Source organism: Pinus tabuliformis, chromosome 5_1 (genome assembly GCF_031772625.1).
Source record: "Pinus tabuliformis cultivar Carrire ecotype Pingquan chromosome 5_1, CPIR1, whole genome shotgun sequence".
Lineage (NCBI taxonomy): Eukaryota > Viridiplantae > Streptophyta > Pinopsida > Pinales > Pinaceae > Pinus > Pinus tabuliformis.
The window spans coordinates 238,967,114-238,982,712 of record NC_142305.1 but is presented as its reverse complement, the minus strand read 5'-3'; the positions used below and the strand labels follow the sequence as shown (position 1 = coordinate 238,982,712).

At 38.2% G+C, this 15,599-nt stretch overlaps 1 protein-coding gene across 2 annotated transcripts in view; it reads right to left on the bottom strand.

The window, feature by feature from the left end:
- Positions 1 to 285: 285 nt before the first annotated feature.
- The window catches only part of LOC149164291 (ARM repeat superfamily protein), a 275,018-nt gene continuing 259,704 nt past the window's right edge, over positions 286 to 15,599 (bottom strand). For both annotated transcript variants that reach the window (XM_089432017.1, XM_089432016.1), the window contains 2 exons: positions 11,940 to 12,053; positions 286 to 669 (listed from right to left, as the gene is read on the bottom strand). In XM_089432017.1, the coding sequence (XP_089288143.1) occupies positions 631 to 669; positions 11,940 to 12,053 (153 nt within the window). In that variant the 3' untranslated portion in view covers positions 286 to 630. The remainder of the gene's footprint in view (positions 670 to 11,939; positions 12,054 to 15,599) is intronic.

Genomic DNA, 15,599 nt, shown 5'->3' with positions numbered 1-15,599 from the left:
TGCTGATGTGATTGCTAATTTGGAAAAGATATTGAGCTAACTGTGAAAATTGAAATAAATTGCTCGAAGCATAGAACATACCTAAAATTAACACCCTTTGTAACCGATGCTGGCTATTACAACTAAAATTTCGCAAAACAGAGAGTTGTTTAACGTCTAAATTGGGGAACAACATATTTTACATGTCACAATAGTGAATAATTTGGCTATACAAATGACATACATTGAACAGAGAATTGCACAAGCTAACTTTATACTAAAAATTTTCAAACATGGTCATGTAGGTAAGATTAAAGACCCCAAGTAAATTAGGAAATGAAGGAAAAATGCAGTGTTACAAGGTAAAGGCTAAAATTGTTCTTAGGATCAAATATAACTTATGGAAAACATAATAGGATCCAATCATTTTTTATGCTTGTAGCTGTTTAGGACTAATCCCTACCAATTCTAGATATACCAAACCTATGGATTTTCACTTTCAAAAAAAAAAAGGTCACACTTTAAAATTGCAGAAACTTTTAAGCATATGTATACACATGCATTAACTAGAATACAATAGTGATGCAACAAATTTTGTGAATGTTCTTATTTAATGGCATGACACCATTCTTGAAATTGTGCCCCCGGTGTTCATTTGATGTCTTCTTCCAATCCGCTACCATGAATGAGCTAAGAAGCATGGACAAAAAACAAATTTTTCAATCAGTATTGAGGTATTACAATAAATAAGCATAAAATCACTTATGTGCTATAAAAATTTTCACAACAAATAACCTCAATTTAGAACCAAAAATGAGCTGAACTTGAAGCATGACCCAAGTGCTGAAATATATTGAAAAGTGGTCCTGTTTTATGTTCAAGTAACTTCCATATTATTTTCAAAACATATTATTGTCATGTGGCCCTTATGACCTCCTCGTAATTTGACGAAATTCTTTTCAATCCTCAAAGATAAGTAATTTATATCTCTCTTCCTTAATTATTATTGCTTTATTATTAGCTAGCCTCTTCACTTGGTTTCTTTTGTTGGTCATAATCGTTTCTTCCATAACCTCCTAATAAGGGCCGCAAGTACATTTTAAAGGCTGCCAAAGCCGATGAAAACATTGGGAAGAACAAAACAAAGTTTGTGGCAAGAAGGTTTTCCCATGATCAGTGACTTGTGCTCAAGAGGGAGAAGTTGTACAATCATAATCACTGGAAAAGCCCCTAATTCAGAAGGAGCTGGCAGGCCAACAAGTTTGAAGGATGTCATTGTGCTGTAATCTATGGAAAGTCAATGATGAATTCAAAGTGGAATTACAAGATCAAGCTTTTGGTAGATGGCAACATAGAGAAGTAAAAAGTGAGGATTCTCCCAAACAGAGGGAGAGGGTTGTTGAAAAGTGTAACTAGGTTCGGTCTTCATAATGACATGTAATTGTGATTTTATGTAATAGATGTAAAGAAGAAAAATAAAATTATTGTAATGCTTGCATCATGGGTTTCATGAGCAAGAGATTTTATTTTTAGTTAAGGCTCCCATTGAGAGCCCTTAGGGATATTGTCATCTAGTCATAAAAGTCTAAAGAGTCATTGTCATGTAATGAAGGCATGTTACACATTGTAAAGAGTCAAACTTGTTTTGTAAGTCACCCTCCAAGACCTTGTCACTAGCCCTCACTCAAGTCGGCCTACAACAAAAGGATAATTCTAGAAAGGTGAAGTCGGCCTACTCCAAGGGATCATGTCGGCCTAACAATGATGAACCAACCACTATAAATAATAGTGCTTGGCCTCATTTGGAGGACATCAACTTGGTGAAGCAAGTCTCTATCTCAAGTGCACAAATCATCTTGGAAGAAGCCTTAAAGCCAGCGAGGGAAGAAGGAAGGATAGTGAAGGAAAGAGTCATCATTGAGGACTATTTTCGGGCTAGTATACCCTCACACGTGCGAAGGTTGCAGGTCTGAAGTTGGAAAGGAAGGATCGAAGATTGCAGTCACCTAGAAGTGATCTTGTTTGGGTGGAAGTCTTCACTTAAGGAAGTCGAGTTAGAGAGAGAAGAGTCTCTCTCAAGGAGGAGACTATTTGAGGAGCCAAATCAGATCTAGGGTTTCTGTTGTGAAGATAAAGGGTTGCAGACCTACAAGAAGAGGTCGAGAATCTGAAGGAAGTCGAGAAGAGGAAGAGGAAGAGCAACATTGATCTAGGGGAGAAGAGGAGGCTTGTGACTTGGTCTTGGAAGGGCTCTAGTGTCAAGGGTCTTTGTCATGGTCTTGGTATTCGTCAATTGAAGGTTCTATAAGAAGAATTTTGTTTGGGTTTTCCTCTCAAAGAGTGAGAGGTTTTGGCCCTGGCTGACAGCGTATATGTTGTCTCTTGCCCTTTTTATTGTTCACGAGTAGGTAATTGTCTTGATGAAAAGAACACAATAATAACATAAGAAGAGAATGTCATAATCAAGAAGTAAAAAGACAAAAGCAATTATCATAATAGAGAAATCACCTATGTATTGATGCCCTAGATTTCTCAACAAGGGCAATGAGGAGATAATTGCTCCAATTCTCAGAACCACCTTAGGGCTTTGAGAAGTAGAAGGACTCACGTGGCAGAGGGAGCACCTAGTCAGGGTGACCAGAAAGCAGCCATGACACATCTGTTGAGGTATTGACATGGTACATTTGGATGTAAACTGAGAAGTACAACTGTAGGGATATACAAAATCAGATTGAGCAAAGAGTGTTGAAGACAGGGTGATGATTCAATTTTGATTATGCTTTGGGGAGGAAGCAAAAATCTATCGCACTCAGGACTGTAGAAACCGAGTATATTGCATCTAGTTTGGCGAGTTGTGAAACAATGTGGCTTTGGAAGCTACTTGTAGGATTATTTGATCGGGTGCAAGAGACGACCATGATGATAGGTCGAAGCACATCGAGATCATGGTACCACCACATCTGGGACATCGTAGAAGGGAGTAGTGAGGCTCCAATATTTTTATATAGACGAGAAGGATGCTGACATTCTCACGATGCCTCCATCCCAAGGTGATGTTTGTATACTCCAAGGTCAAGCTTAGATTAGTCGAGAACGCTTCCTCAATCAGAGAGAGTGTTGATGTTGTAGAATCAAGGGACAAACATTCTCCCTAGGGTCAAGGGTGTAGAAAAATTTTAGTTATTGACAACCCATCTAGTTTCAAGTTCTTGCCAAGGTTCAATGCCCAAAACCCATTATTACATATCACTGATATTTATATGTTAGTTTTCATTTAACAAGAAACATAAGGACTACTCTATTGTTTCTCTGTTCAGTTGATATAGGAAATAAATGAGCAAGCACAAACTGTTGAAGAATCTAGGGCTAACATAATTGAATAGATTCTTCGATACATGATAACAATTTGTGAAGTTTTATACAAAATTAATCTTAGCTTGATATTTACTTCATTATTAGTGTGTATGTGTTAGCTTCACACAAATATTTTGGCTTTCTGCCAGGGCCAAAACCTCTCCCTCTTGGAGAGGAAACCCATGCATAAATTCTTCTTATAGAGATTCCATTAACGCATACCAAGACCATGACCCTTGACACACTCTACCTCTCCAAGACCAAGGTATCAATCCTCCTTTCTGTCACTGTTGAGATCACCCTGCACCATTGAAGCCATCACTACAACATCACTGAGATCCGCCATTACATTATGTCAACGAGGTCTTCTTCAACATGATGATTGTGCCTTATATCTTCATCATCACCGAGACAGCGATCCTCAAATACAGTTTTTCATCAAGTAGTCCTAGTTACTATATCATTCCTCCATTACTAGTTTGCTGGAGCTTTAGTACTGCTTCTCCATATAAACTGTGATACTGCTCCTTATGCAGAGACATAGTTCCGAGTCTCACTGTGATGTATGATCTCTCTATATCCCTGTGATCATCACTGAGATTGAATGTTGTCTACTGCAGGAATACCATTCTTGAGACCATCATGATCTTTATGTCCACATCCGAAACTTGTCTTGATCCTTTTATTTGAGATAGATATGCCAAGAGTGACATGCCCAGACTTTGCTACTCTCTCCATGTGAGGATACCACCTTCAGATCTTAGGTATGCTGAGACTCCAATTCTATCATTATTCATAGTTCCATGCATCGAGGTTGTGACTGCACCTAAAACCCAAACTAGGTGTAGTCAAACCCAGCGGCTCCTCTCTCCATGACTGTGGCTTCCCTCTTCTTCATGATTGCGGCTTCATGCCTTAACTACGACTCCTCTTCCTCCATTGGCTGTAGCTTACTGCAACTCCTCTTCCTCCATTGACTGCAGCTTACTGCGGCTCCTCTTCCTCCATTGACTGCGACTTACTGCGGCGCCTCTTCCATGCAAGATTTCAGACATTTGAATTTTCTCTTGTTTTATTTTCGTTGACCCCTCATGGGTATTTATAGTGGTTAGCCTCCCAAATTGAGCCAACCTACATCCATGAACCAACGGGTCTTTTTATCAAGCCGACATAACATTTATTTATTCATTTAATTCATTTATTTGGAGTCGACCTGATCATTTCTTTATCGCTTTGCTTGCAAACTTCAGAGGGCTTGTTTTGAGGCATAGATCTTGGTCTTGGAGGGATGTTACACTTGTTGAAGACTTGTATACATTTACACAAACTCATGAAGAGTTTCTATACACATGACATGACTCTTTGACATATAAAATAAATCCTAAAGACATCAAGAAGAAGTCCTTCACCTAGTGACACTTCTTGCTCATGAAACCCATGTAGCAAGATTACAAAAATAATTTATTTCCTTTCATTACATCAAATAAAAAGATCATGTCATTATGAAGACCGAACCTAGTTACACTTTCTTCAACACTCCCTTTTAACTAGGGAGGTATTCACAATGGTACTTGGTCTTTCTCAATCTGAAGAATTTCTCATAAGAAGAATTGGATTTGCAATCCATTTGTTATAGCATCATATCAACCAACATTGTTTCCATTTAGCAAGGCCTTGAATAATAGCTCTACTTAGATTAGCGCACACAATGTTTGTGAGACCAATGAATGATAGACACACATCATCATTGTCTCTCTTAGGGTCATACCCACCCGGGTGTTCTCCGAGTATGCCCTACTAGGACTAATTCTCATCTTGGGTTCCCAACCCTCAAGAATATCATTCCTCTTGCCCACTCTTGTCTTGGATGCCCTACCATATCCTCAAAGAGTGTCAGATGCCAGATGATTACACAATTCTCCATTCTTTCTTCCAAACTGAAGACAAGAATGTCATGTCTGACTCTCCCTCTTAATCAGGGACGAGTTCCAAGTTTCTCTTTACTTACAAACTTGCTCAAGTTCCTTTTTTCATAGGAACTTCCCAGAGCTCCCTCTTACCCAGGGACTCTATCATCAATGCTTTATAGGGTCTTCTAGTTGACCGACGATTCAAGACTTCGATGTCATCAATTCCTTCATATGTAGGGCTCATCCATCCATCACTTTCCTTCGTCATGTCATTCCTTCGTTCCCGGAAAGTATCCTCCTTGGTTTTACATCTGGGGCTTCCTTCATAAGCTCATCTATCTTCACTTTTCTTCAACAGTGATTGCTCTGGATCACAAGATACATAGTTGTGACATCCTTCACAACTCTCCTTTCCTTGATCCTGCACACATACCCAGACTTTTCCAAGAGGTCGAACACCAAAAACAAATCACATATTACCTTTTGGTGATGGCCTTCTTCCAATGACATCTTCTTGTAGGTATCAATCATCCTTCATTCATGTTGACACATCTCCCGATGATATATGTTGTCAAGGGTCCTCATCTTTTCAGACTTCCATCAAAGTCTTCACATCATTCCGGGAGGTTTCTTGGTCAAGTCTTCCTAATCCTCTGGATGTTGACTGCCTTCGTCATGGTTGCATGTTTCATGATCTCTTTCATCCTCATGTCTTTCATTCCTAGGAACTCTCATAGTTCTTCAATGGTCACCAACTACCTCATACCATATTATGACATATTATGTTGATTTCATCTAGTCTTACTTATGTCAGAGGAGGAGATCTATTCCCTTTTGATCATGCTTGATCTATTTTATCTGCAACCACATGTCATGACATTTCAATATCAAATGCAAATACAAATACAATCATGCAGACCTTATTTTCTTTCTGGTATTTTCCTGCATATTACTTGATTGAAAAAGATATTCAATCCCTTGGTTTGCTCCATTCTTCATGTCACTGAACCACCAACCCATGAGTTCTAGGAGTTGGAATTTCTGACGAGACATTTGCTGCCTTCCCGGACTAGGAGATCCTCCATTGAGATCTCTATTAGAGATTCTTCAGGGTCTAGTATATCCCCATCTGGAAAATGTTTCCTTTGACCTGAATGACTTCTTCCTTTTCTTCAATGTATAATGAGATTCCTCAGAGCTATTTTCTTCAAGATTCCATAAGATCTCTTGATGCCACGATGTATCTTACTATGTTCATATCTGCAAGGACTCCTGATAGGATCCTTTTGAGAGGGATATCATTTCATCCATAGTGGATATCCATTATTCCCTCTTTCCCTTGATCCTTTCCTCAACTTCCCTGCACTTATTTGTATCTTATACAACTTGCCTTTCTCTATTTGACATAGAGACCATACACTATTGATCGAGGTAACCTTCTTGTTTATGGACATCTTGTTGCCTTACTTATCAATAATATTAATGATGATTATTTTACCAGATTTCTCCATTGATATTTCATGAATATATTTCTTCACTCTTTGGCGCCTTCTACACTTTACTTCGGAGAATATATCCTCTAGTATTTTATGTAATCTTCTTGTGTCTCCTTTCTTACTTCATAGAACCTTAAGAGTTCTTATGACTTAAAGGAGACCTTGATGTGCTGACTTCACTTCTTCATAAGGATTTTGTCAATCCTATTGCAAGAGCTTTATCTAACCCATATATCTTCTTGCACTGATGAAGTCAATAAACCAAAACTTGATTATAGAATAAAAATACTTTCTTGATACGTGAAGATGAGATCTTCACCTTGATTGAGGTAGATGCATTGATGCTTCCTCCAGATAGGATCCTTGCTGAAGCTTATCCTCAACCTTTCAAAATGATTGTTCTGAATATCTTATCCTTGCATCATTGAGTTGAGGTTGATTGCCATGATGTAGAGATCCATCAATAGGTGTTATTATGGCTGTGAACACCTTCATTCTGCATTGAGAACTATCCATATACCTCATGCTGCAGATGATCTGCTTCTTTAAGTAGGAATTTGAGTTGTTCTTTATTGGAAGGATGAATCTTTGTATGCCATGATGTGGATTGTGAGAAACACCAAAATTGTTGTTATAGATCAAACTTCAAAATTCTTGCTGAAGATGACTAAAGTTGTGAGCTCCGCTTATTGGACCTTGATCTTCTTCGATATGGTGTAGGTAGATTGTCTCCTTGATCATGTTTGTGTTTGCATACTGCTGTTGTAGACTTACCCTTTGATCTAGGGTTTGATCAAGGTATCGTTCTTGATCTTCTTTCAGTTTTCTATGCTTGAATCTTGATGTTGGCATGTCTCTTTTCTGCCCTTCTTTGATTGTTGAACCAATCCCTCTGATACCATGTTGAAGAACCTAGGGCTAACATAATTGAGTTGATTCTTCGATATATTATAAAAATTTGTGAAGTTTTATACAATTAATCTTAGCTTGATCTTTACTTCATTATTAATGTGTATGTGTTAGCTTCATCAAACTGCTGTCAAAAACAAAAGAGACAAGAACACAAATATTTTGGCTTTCTAACAAGGCCAAAACCTCTCCCTCTTGGAGAGGAAAACCCATGCGTAAGTTCTTCTTATAGAGATTCCATTGACGAATACGAAGACCATGACCCTTGACATACTCTGCCTCTCCAAGACCAAGATATCAATCCTCCTTTCTGTCATTGCTGAGATCATCCTCATTGCTGCACCATTGAAGCAATCACTACAACATCATTGAGATCGGCCATTACAATATGTCAACGAGGTCTTCTTCAACATGATGACTGTGCCTTATATCTTCATCAACACCTCTTGTGATCTCTTCCTTTCCACTTGTCTTTGGGATTTGGTGGGAGGAGAGATATTAAGATGATACACTGCCCTAAGAGGAGATGCCCTAGATGCTGTCATGGGAAAGAAGGATCTACGTAGCCCTAAAGAAGATGTCCTAGCTCCTAACGCTGGCATGGAGATGAAGGCCTAACACAGTTATGAAGATAGGCTTCTATCACTACCCTAATAAAGCCCTAACGCTGCTTAATGAAGAAGCCTCCTAACGCAGTAAGGAAGAGTCCTAAACATAGAGATTTGGCTACTACCCTAACCCTAAACGCAGTCTCCTAGCCGCAACACTTAAGGTTGCCCTAGGCCGCAATCCATGAGGGTATATACACAGCAAGAAGGGACACTTATACACAGCAAAGGAAGCTACTTTAACGCAGGCAAGGAGGCACCCTTATCTCAACCCTAAAGGAGATCTAACTACAGCTAAACCTTAGCCCTAATACGTTGTCCTAGGCCGCATTCATTAAGGGTTTGGATGCAGCAAGGGGAGGCCCTTAACAAGCCCTAATCGCAGTGCAAACAAGTGTTTTATGCTGTTGTTCTAAAGCCCTTATCACAGGTCCAATAATGACTCTAATCCGCTGTCCTAAGAAGACTAGCCGCAGGTCTAAAAGGGAGTTTTAGACTCAGTTTAGTAGCCCTATTCACAGCAGTAAGGAGGCCTAGAAGAGGCCCTAATCTTAGGCTTGAAGAAACCCTAATTCACTATCTCAAATATTGCTATCATTGATAAGGAAACCTAGCAGCAACAATGATAGATACTGTTGTTCTAAAGCATGGGTTAGGTACGTTTGGAGTTGTTGTCTCTATATTAGAGGACTAAGGGAAACGCTGTTTGTTTGGGCCTGTTGAAGGAGTCTGCAACTATAGCCTAGTTGCTCTGCTAGGTTGTAAGCCATAGCAAGCAGCTAAGGCTGGTATGCATTGAGTGTAAATGGTTGCAGCATATTGGATGCAGTATGTTGGGTGCAACATAATATAATGAAGTGCAGCATAGTATGATGGGAGCAACATAGTGATGAGAACAACTCGGTGATGGGTGCAGCACAATGATAGGTGTAACATAGTGATGGGTACAATATGGCGATGAGAACAGCTCAGTGATGGGTGCAACACAGTGATAGGTGCAACACAGTGATGGCTACAGTATGATGATGAGGTGCAACTCAGTGATGGGAGCAACACAGTGATGAGAACAACTTAGAGATGGGTGCAACACTGTGGTGGGTGCAACACTGTGATGGGTGTAGCATGGTGATGGAATCACCTTGGAGAATCAGTTGAAGCAATATGCCTTCACCGGATTTCAGATCAGCTACCTCATGAGTTATCTTCTTAGTGAAGATCTCTGATCTTATTTTGTCAAGTCAAAATGTTGACTTCTGATGTATATGTACTATCTCTCTTTGCTGAATTATTGAAGAACATACGAAGAATTGATCAAGGGTTTCTCCACATTAGGGTTTGTCCCTGGCTGGCACCACATCTTGTGTCCTCTTGTCTTGGCTTGTCTTCTGCGATTTATGTTTATGTTCTATCCGGATTTTACTATCATGCTAAATGTGATTGCTAATCTGGAATTGATATTAAGCTAATATGGAAAATTAAAGTAAATTTGCTCTCAGCATAGAACATACCTAAAATTAACAATTGGACTACAATTTCATTTGCCAGATTTATTTTCAAGCAATAAATATTTACTTTTGGTGCTGATCTATTTTGTTATTTAATTTTTGTCATTGGATTATATGCCTGCCAATAATATAAATTGTATGTTGTTGATTATTTTTTTTCCTTTTTATTTTCTTCGTAACACCCCTAGACGGGTTGAACTCCATACCAATTGACTCTACCATAGGGAGCTTGACCCTGATGGAACTAAGGAGAATTGAACCCGCGCCTCATGAGAGAGGGGCAATGACTTGGTAGGGGGGCTTCAATCAACTGGGCTACCCATCAGGGATATATGTTGCTAATTAATGTACTGTTGCGTAATTAAATTAACTCCTAGAATAATTTCTTGCTGACTATAGCTTAATCAACATTAGTTATTTTTAGTGACTACCCCCCTAGTTTCGCCGGGAGTTAGCCTAGACAGAGGAGTCGATATTCAGTGGGAAATCTTTGTTAAATTTTGCATGTCAAATATTTTCTTCCTTCAAATCCATAGGATAACTACTACTGTGCTTTTCCTATTTAATATCTTTACTCGTAAAAAAGATAGTAAGGGTTTTGTGAAGTGGAAAATTTATTTTCCCTCCTTACTTCAATCATTTGTCATTTATCTCTAAAATTTTTCCCCAAGACTCCATCACACAAGTAGGATTAGGCACTTGTGAATTTTGTGTTGATCAAAAACCTCCAAAAATTAAATATTTTCATTTTTTATTTTCCTCCGCTTTTAAGGCAAGCTACTAGGGAATTTTCCTAGGGTTGAATTGATTCTAGGCCTCTAGCAGATGTATGTTAATGGATGAATACATAAGATTTATCTCTCTTTACCTATTAAATGTAAAATCAAGCTTTATTGGTGGTAAATCTTCCCATTAGAGGGCTGATGTCATCTTTTCCTAATCAATTTTGTGCCTTGGAAACCTAACCCTAGTCTAGCTTCAACTTGAAGTCTATTTTGATGGTTTGTTCTATCGCTTTGTTGATCTAATTTCTAGCAAACCCTTTCATTGACTTTTATATGTCTAGGTATTCCCTTATTGTTGCATATCAAGAACCCCTAGTTTATAGAAGTCTTTATCTAGCCTAGGTGCATGATACATTGCTCCCTCATAAAAAAGAATTGAGCCTCATCCAATGTAGAGTATCTTCACTTAGTCTATTTTCATCACCTTGAGCCCTATATTTAGAGTATCACTATAGGTGACTATTGGGAAGCCTCCTTTTTGGTAAAATTCCACTAAAGACCAGGAGGAGGATTGTTGAGGTCATAGTGGCAATATCTCCTAATTTGTTGTTACAAGGTCTAGCCCTTACCTTGTGAACTCCATCACAAGGCCTCCTAGCTTTTGCGGCAATAGTAACCATTCAATCATATTTTGATCCCGTCTTGTATGTTGTCTCTAAAGAACACTTACTGGCCAAATGTTTTTACATTCCAATTTTTACTTTATGGTGAAGTTGATTAAAGTAGAACCTCGTCCTTGCTGATACATATATTTCTTCTGCAATTCCAATAACAACTACCCTTATTTGTAGACATGAATAAAATTTCCATTCCATTCAGTCTCTTAGATTAATTCCAACATGAAAACATTTTTCCCTAATATGGAGGTTAAAATATTTCTCACGATTACAGTCACCCATGCTTATAACCATTTAAAATTGCAGAACCAATAGAAAAAATGGCAAGATATTTAGTTTTGAAAACGTAATGTAATATTTTACAAATTATGTCACCATGCTTTATTTTACAAATTTTCCCCAAATTTTATATTCAAAAAGGAAAGAGCTGTTTGAAGGCTCTTTAACTTTTATCCCAATTATTTTGCCAAACTTCCCATGTTTAAAGTCTCTTTCAAAGGGCCACTAGGAGCCTCCACTGTCCACAAGCCATGCTTCACCCAGATGCCAACTTAGATTTCGCCCATCCAAAAAACCACATGAACCTTTATCCTCCTCAAGCAGCCTCTTCCCATGATAATCAAGATAATTCCTTAAGGTGACCAAATATTTGAACAATTCAAATATATGAAACAACAGAGAGTGTGACAACACAAAGCAATCAATTATTAGCTCATCTGTTGCAACTAAATAACAAAAGTTAAAACATACAAGAGAAAAGAGAAAATTTGCCATACCAGGGAACCAAGGCGTTCATATCCCTCCATTACTTGAGGATCCTCTTCGTCTTGATAACCAACTTCTAGTATCCTTGGACCATTAACTGACCAAAGTCCCCTATGTCCTCCTTCCTAAATGTAAAAAATAAGACCAAATACATTCAATATCTATTTGTCCAAGATGTCGTATAGCATTGACAGGCTTGAAAATATTAACACAAAAGACCAACCAAAAGGATTGATCTCTTGAAATGAAAATCAAATCACTAAAAGCATGAGATGACAAAAAAATGTGAAAAGCACATGCTAAAGATTGAAACTAGTCAAACTCTAGAAAGTTTTGCAGAAATTAAATCCTACGAGTGTTTAGAGTTATTTTGGAAGAAATAATTGAATCGAAAGTAAGAGAAAAATTAATCATGTGGGACAAGAACTTGAGAGCAGAAAAGAGAACAAGGTGATACATATTCATGGTTTCAATTTGGACTGCCAGCAGCAGATCCCATGCAAGTATAAAATTGTTATCAGAAACGGGTGGTCTGCAGTGGTTCACAGAAAAAATGCGAGGACCAAATGTGAAGCTAGAATAAAGCTTGCTCAGACCAAGAACAAGCCAAATCAGGACAAAAGTGATCATCTTGGCCGATTTGGCTAGTTCTATTCAAGACTGGCCCTCAAAAACTTGAGTCCTAATTACATGCCTAATGAGTATTTGGTGTGTAATGGTTCAGATATATATATATATATATACTTGAGTCCTAATTACATGCCTAATGAGTATTTGGTGTGTAATGGTTCATATATATATATATATATATATATATATATATATATTAAAATTTCCATATTTTATGTATTTTTTAGTTGGCTTGTTCTTCAACCCCGTTTTTAGGCTATCTCTGATATGATCCAGTCTTGCTCTGACCCTGTGTAGGTTTCAGTCCCAATTCCAACTATAATAATGCTGAAATCTACTGACCCACATAGAGACACCCTCGGAGAAACACTCTTGACAAGAAGTGAAAGGCTCCACATAGCCAAGTAAAGTGGCAATTTGTCAGTAGACCAATAAGGCAAACACGCACAATTTGTAGCCAGTAGGAAAGAAGCATATTTTATAGTATGCAAAACAAAAGCAGGAGTGGAGCATTTGCTGACATGCACTGCAATCTTACACAGTTAGGCAGCAAGAAAAATGGCAAATGTAGCGAAATTTCCATAACTTTTTAAGCAGAAGGACGCCACACTTAGGAAGCAACATGGTTTAGGATTTGTGCAATATTGGGATATTCTGAGCATATAAAAGACCCACAACCTATGGTGAATGAATCTGTTGCATGTGAAGTAAATGGAAATGTAAGTAGACTCTAGAGAGACCTGAAACCCATAAGAAAAATTAATCATGTGGGACAAGAACTTGATAGCAGAAAAGAGAACAAGGTGATACGTATTCATGGTTTCAATTTGCACTGCCAGCAGCAGATCCCATGCAAGTATAAAATTGTTATCAGAAACAGGTGGTCTGCAGTGGTTCACAGAAAAAATACGAGGATCGAATGTGAAGCTAGAGCCAAGATTGTTCAGACGAAGAACAAGCCAAATCAGGACAAAAGTGATCATCTTGGCCGATTTGGCTAGTTCTATTCAAGACTGGCCCTCAAAAACTCGAGTCCTAATTACATGCCATCATGCCCAAAAAACCAAAAAGAAGGAGAAAATGCCTTACATGCTATATACATGTACAAACATTGAGTATTTGGTGTGTAATGGTTCAGATATATATATATATATATTAAAATTTCCATATTTTATGTATTTTTAGGCTATCTCTGATATGATCCAGTCTTGCTCTGACCCTGTGTAGGTTTCGGTCCCAATTCCAACTATAATAATGCTGAAATCTACTCACCCACATAGAGACACCCTCGGAGAAACATGCTTGACAAGAAGTGAAAGGCTCCACAAAGCCAAGTAAAGTGGCAATTTGTCAGTAGCCCAATAAGGCAAACATGCACAATTTGTAGCCAATAGGCAAGAAGCATATTTTATAGTATGCAAAACAAAAGCAGGAGTGGAGCATTTGCTGACATGCACTGCAATCTTACACAGGTAGGCAGCAAGAAAAATGGCAAAGGTAGCGAAATTTCCATAACTTTTTAAGCATAAGGATGCCACACTTAGGAAGCAACGTGGTTTAGGAGTTGTGCAATATTGGGATAGTCTGAGCATATAAAAGACCCACAACCTGTGGTGAATGAATTTGCTGCATGTGACGTAAATGCAAATGTAAGAATAGACTCTAGAGTGACCTGATACCCATGAGACAAATTAATCATGTGGGTCAAGAACTTGATAGCAGAAAAGAGAATAAGGTGATACATATTCATGGTTTCAATTTGGACTGCCAGCAGCAGATCCCATGCAAGTATAAAATTGTTATCAGAAATGGGTTGTCTGCAGTGGTTCACCGAAAAAATGCGAGGGCCGAATGTCAAGCTAGAACAAAGCTTGTTCAGACCAAGAACAAGCCAAATCAGGACAAAAGTGATCATCTTGGCCGATTTGGCTAGTTCTATTCAAGACTGGCCCTCAAAAACTCGAGTCCTAATTACATGCCATCATGTCCAAAAACCAATAAGAAGGAAAAAATACCTTACATGCTATATACATGTACAAACATTGAGTATTTGGTGTGTAATGTTTCGGATATATATATACTAAAATTTCCATATTTAATGTATATATATATATATATATATATATATATATTAAAATTTCCATATTTTATGTATTTTTTAGTTGCCTTGTTCTTCAACCCAGTTTTTAGGCTATCTCTGATATGATCCAGTCTTGCTCTGACTCTGTGTAGGTTTCAGTCCCAATTCCAACTATAATAATGCTGAAATCTACTCACCCACATAGGACACCCTTGGAGAAACACTCTTGACAAGAAGTGAAAGGCTCCACATAGCCAAGTAAAATGGCAATTTGTCAGTAGCCCAACAAGGCAAACATGCACAATTTGTAGCCAATAGGCAAGAAGCATATTTTATAGTATGCAAAACAAAAGCAGGAGTGGAGCATTTGCTGACATGCACTGCAATCTTACACAGGTAGGCAGCAAGAAAAATGGCAAATGTAGCGAAATTTGAAATTTCCATAACTTTTTAAGCATAAGGATGCCACACTTAGGAAGCAACATGGTTTAGGATTTGTGCAATATTGGGATAGTCTGAGCATATAAAAGACCCACAACCTATGGTGAATGAATGTGTTGCATGTGAAGTAAATGGAAATGTAAGTATAGACTCTGGAGAGTCCTGAAACCCATGAGAAAAATTAATCATGTGGGACAAGAACTTGATAGCAGAAAAGAGAACAAGGTGATACATATTCATGGTTTCAATTTGCAATGCCAGCAGCAGATCCCATGCAAGTATGCAAGTATAAAATTGTTATCAGAAACGGGTGGTCTGCAGTGGTTCACAGAAAAATTGTGAGGACCGAATGTCAAGCTAGAACCAAGCTTGTTCAGACCAAGAACAAGCCAAATCAGGACAAAAGTGATCATCTTGGCCGATTTGGCTAGTTCTATTCAAGACTGGCCCTCAAAAACTCGAGTCGTAATTACATGCCAGCATGTCCAAAAAACCAAAAAGAAGGAAAAAAATGCCTTAC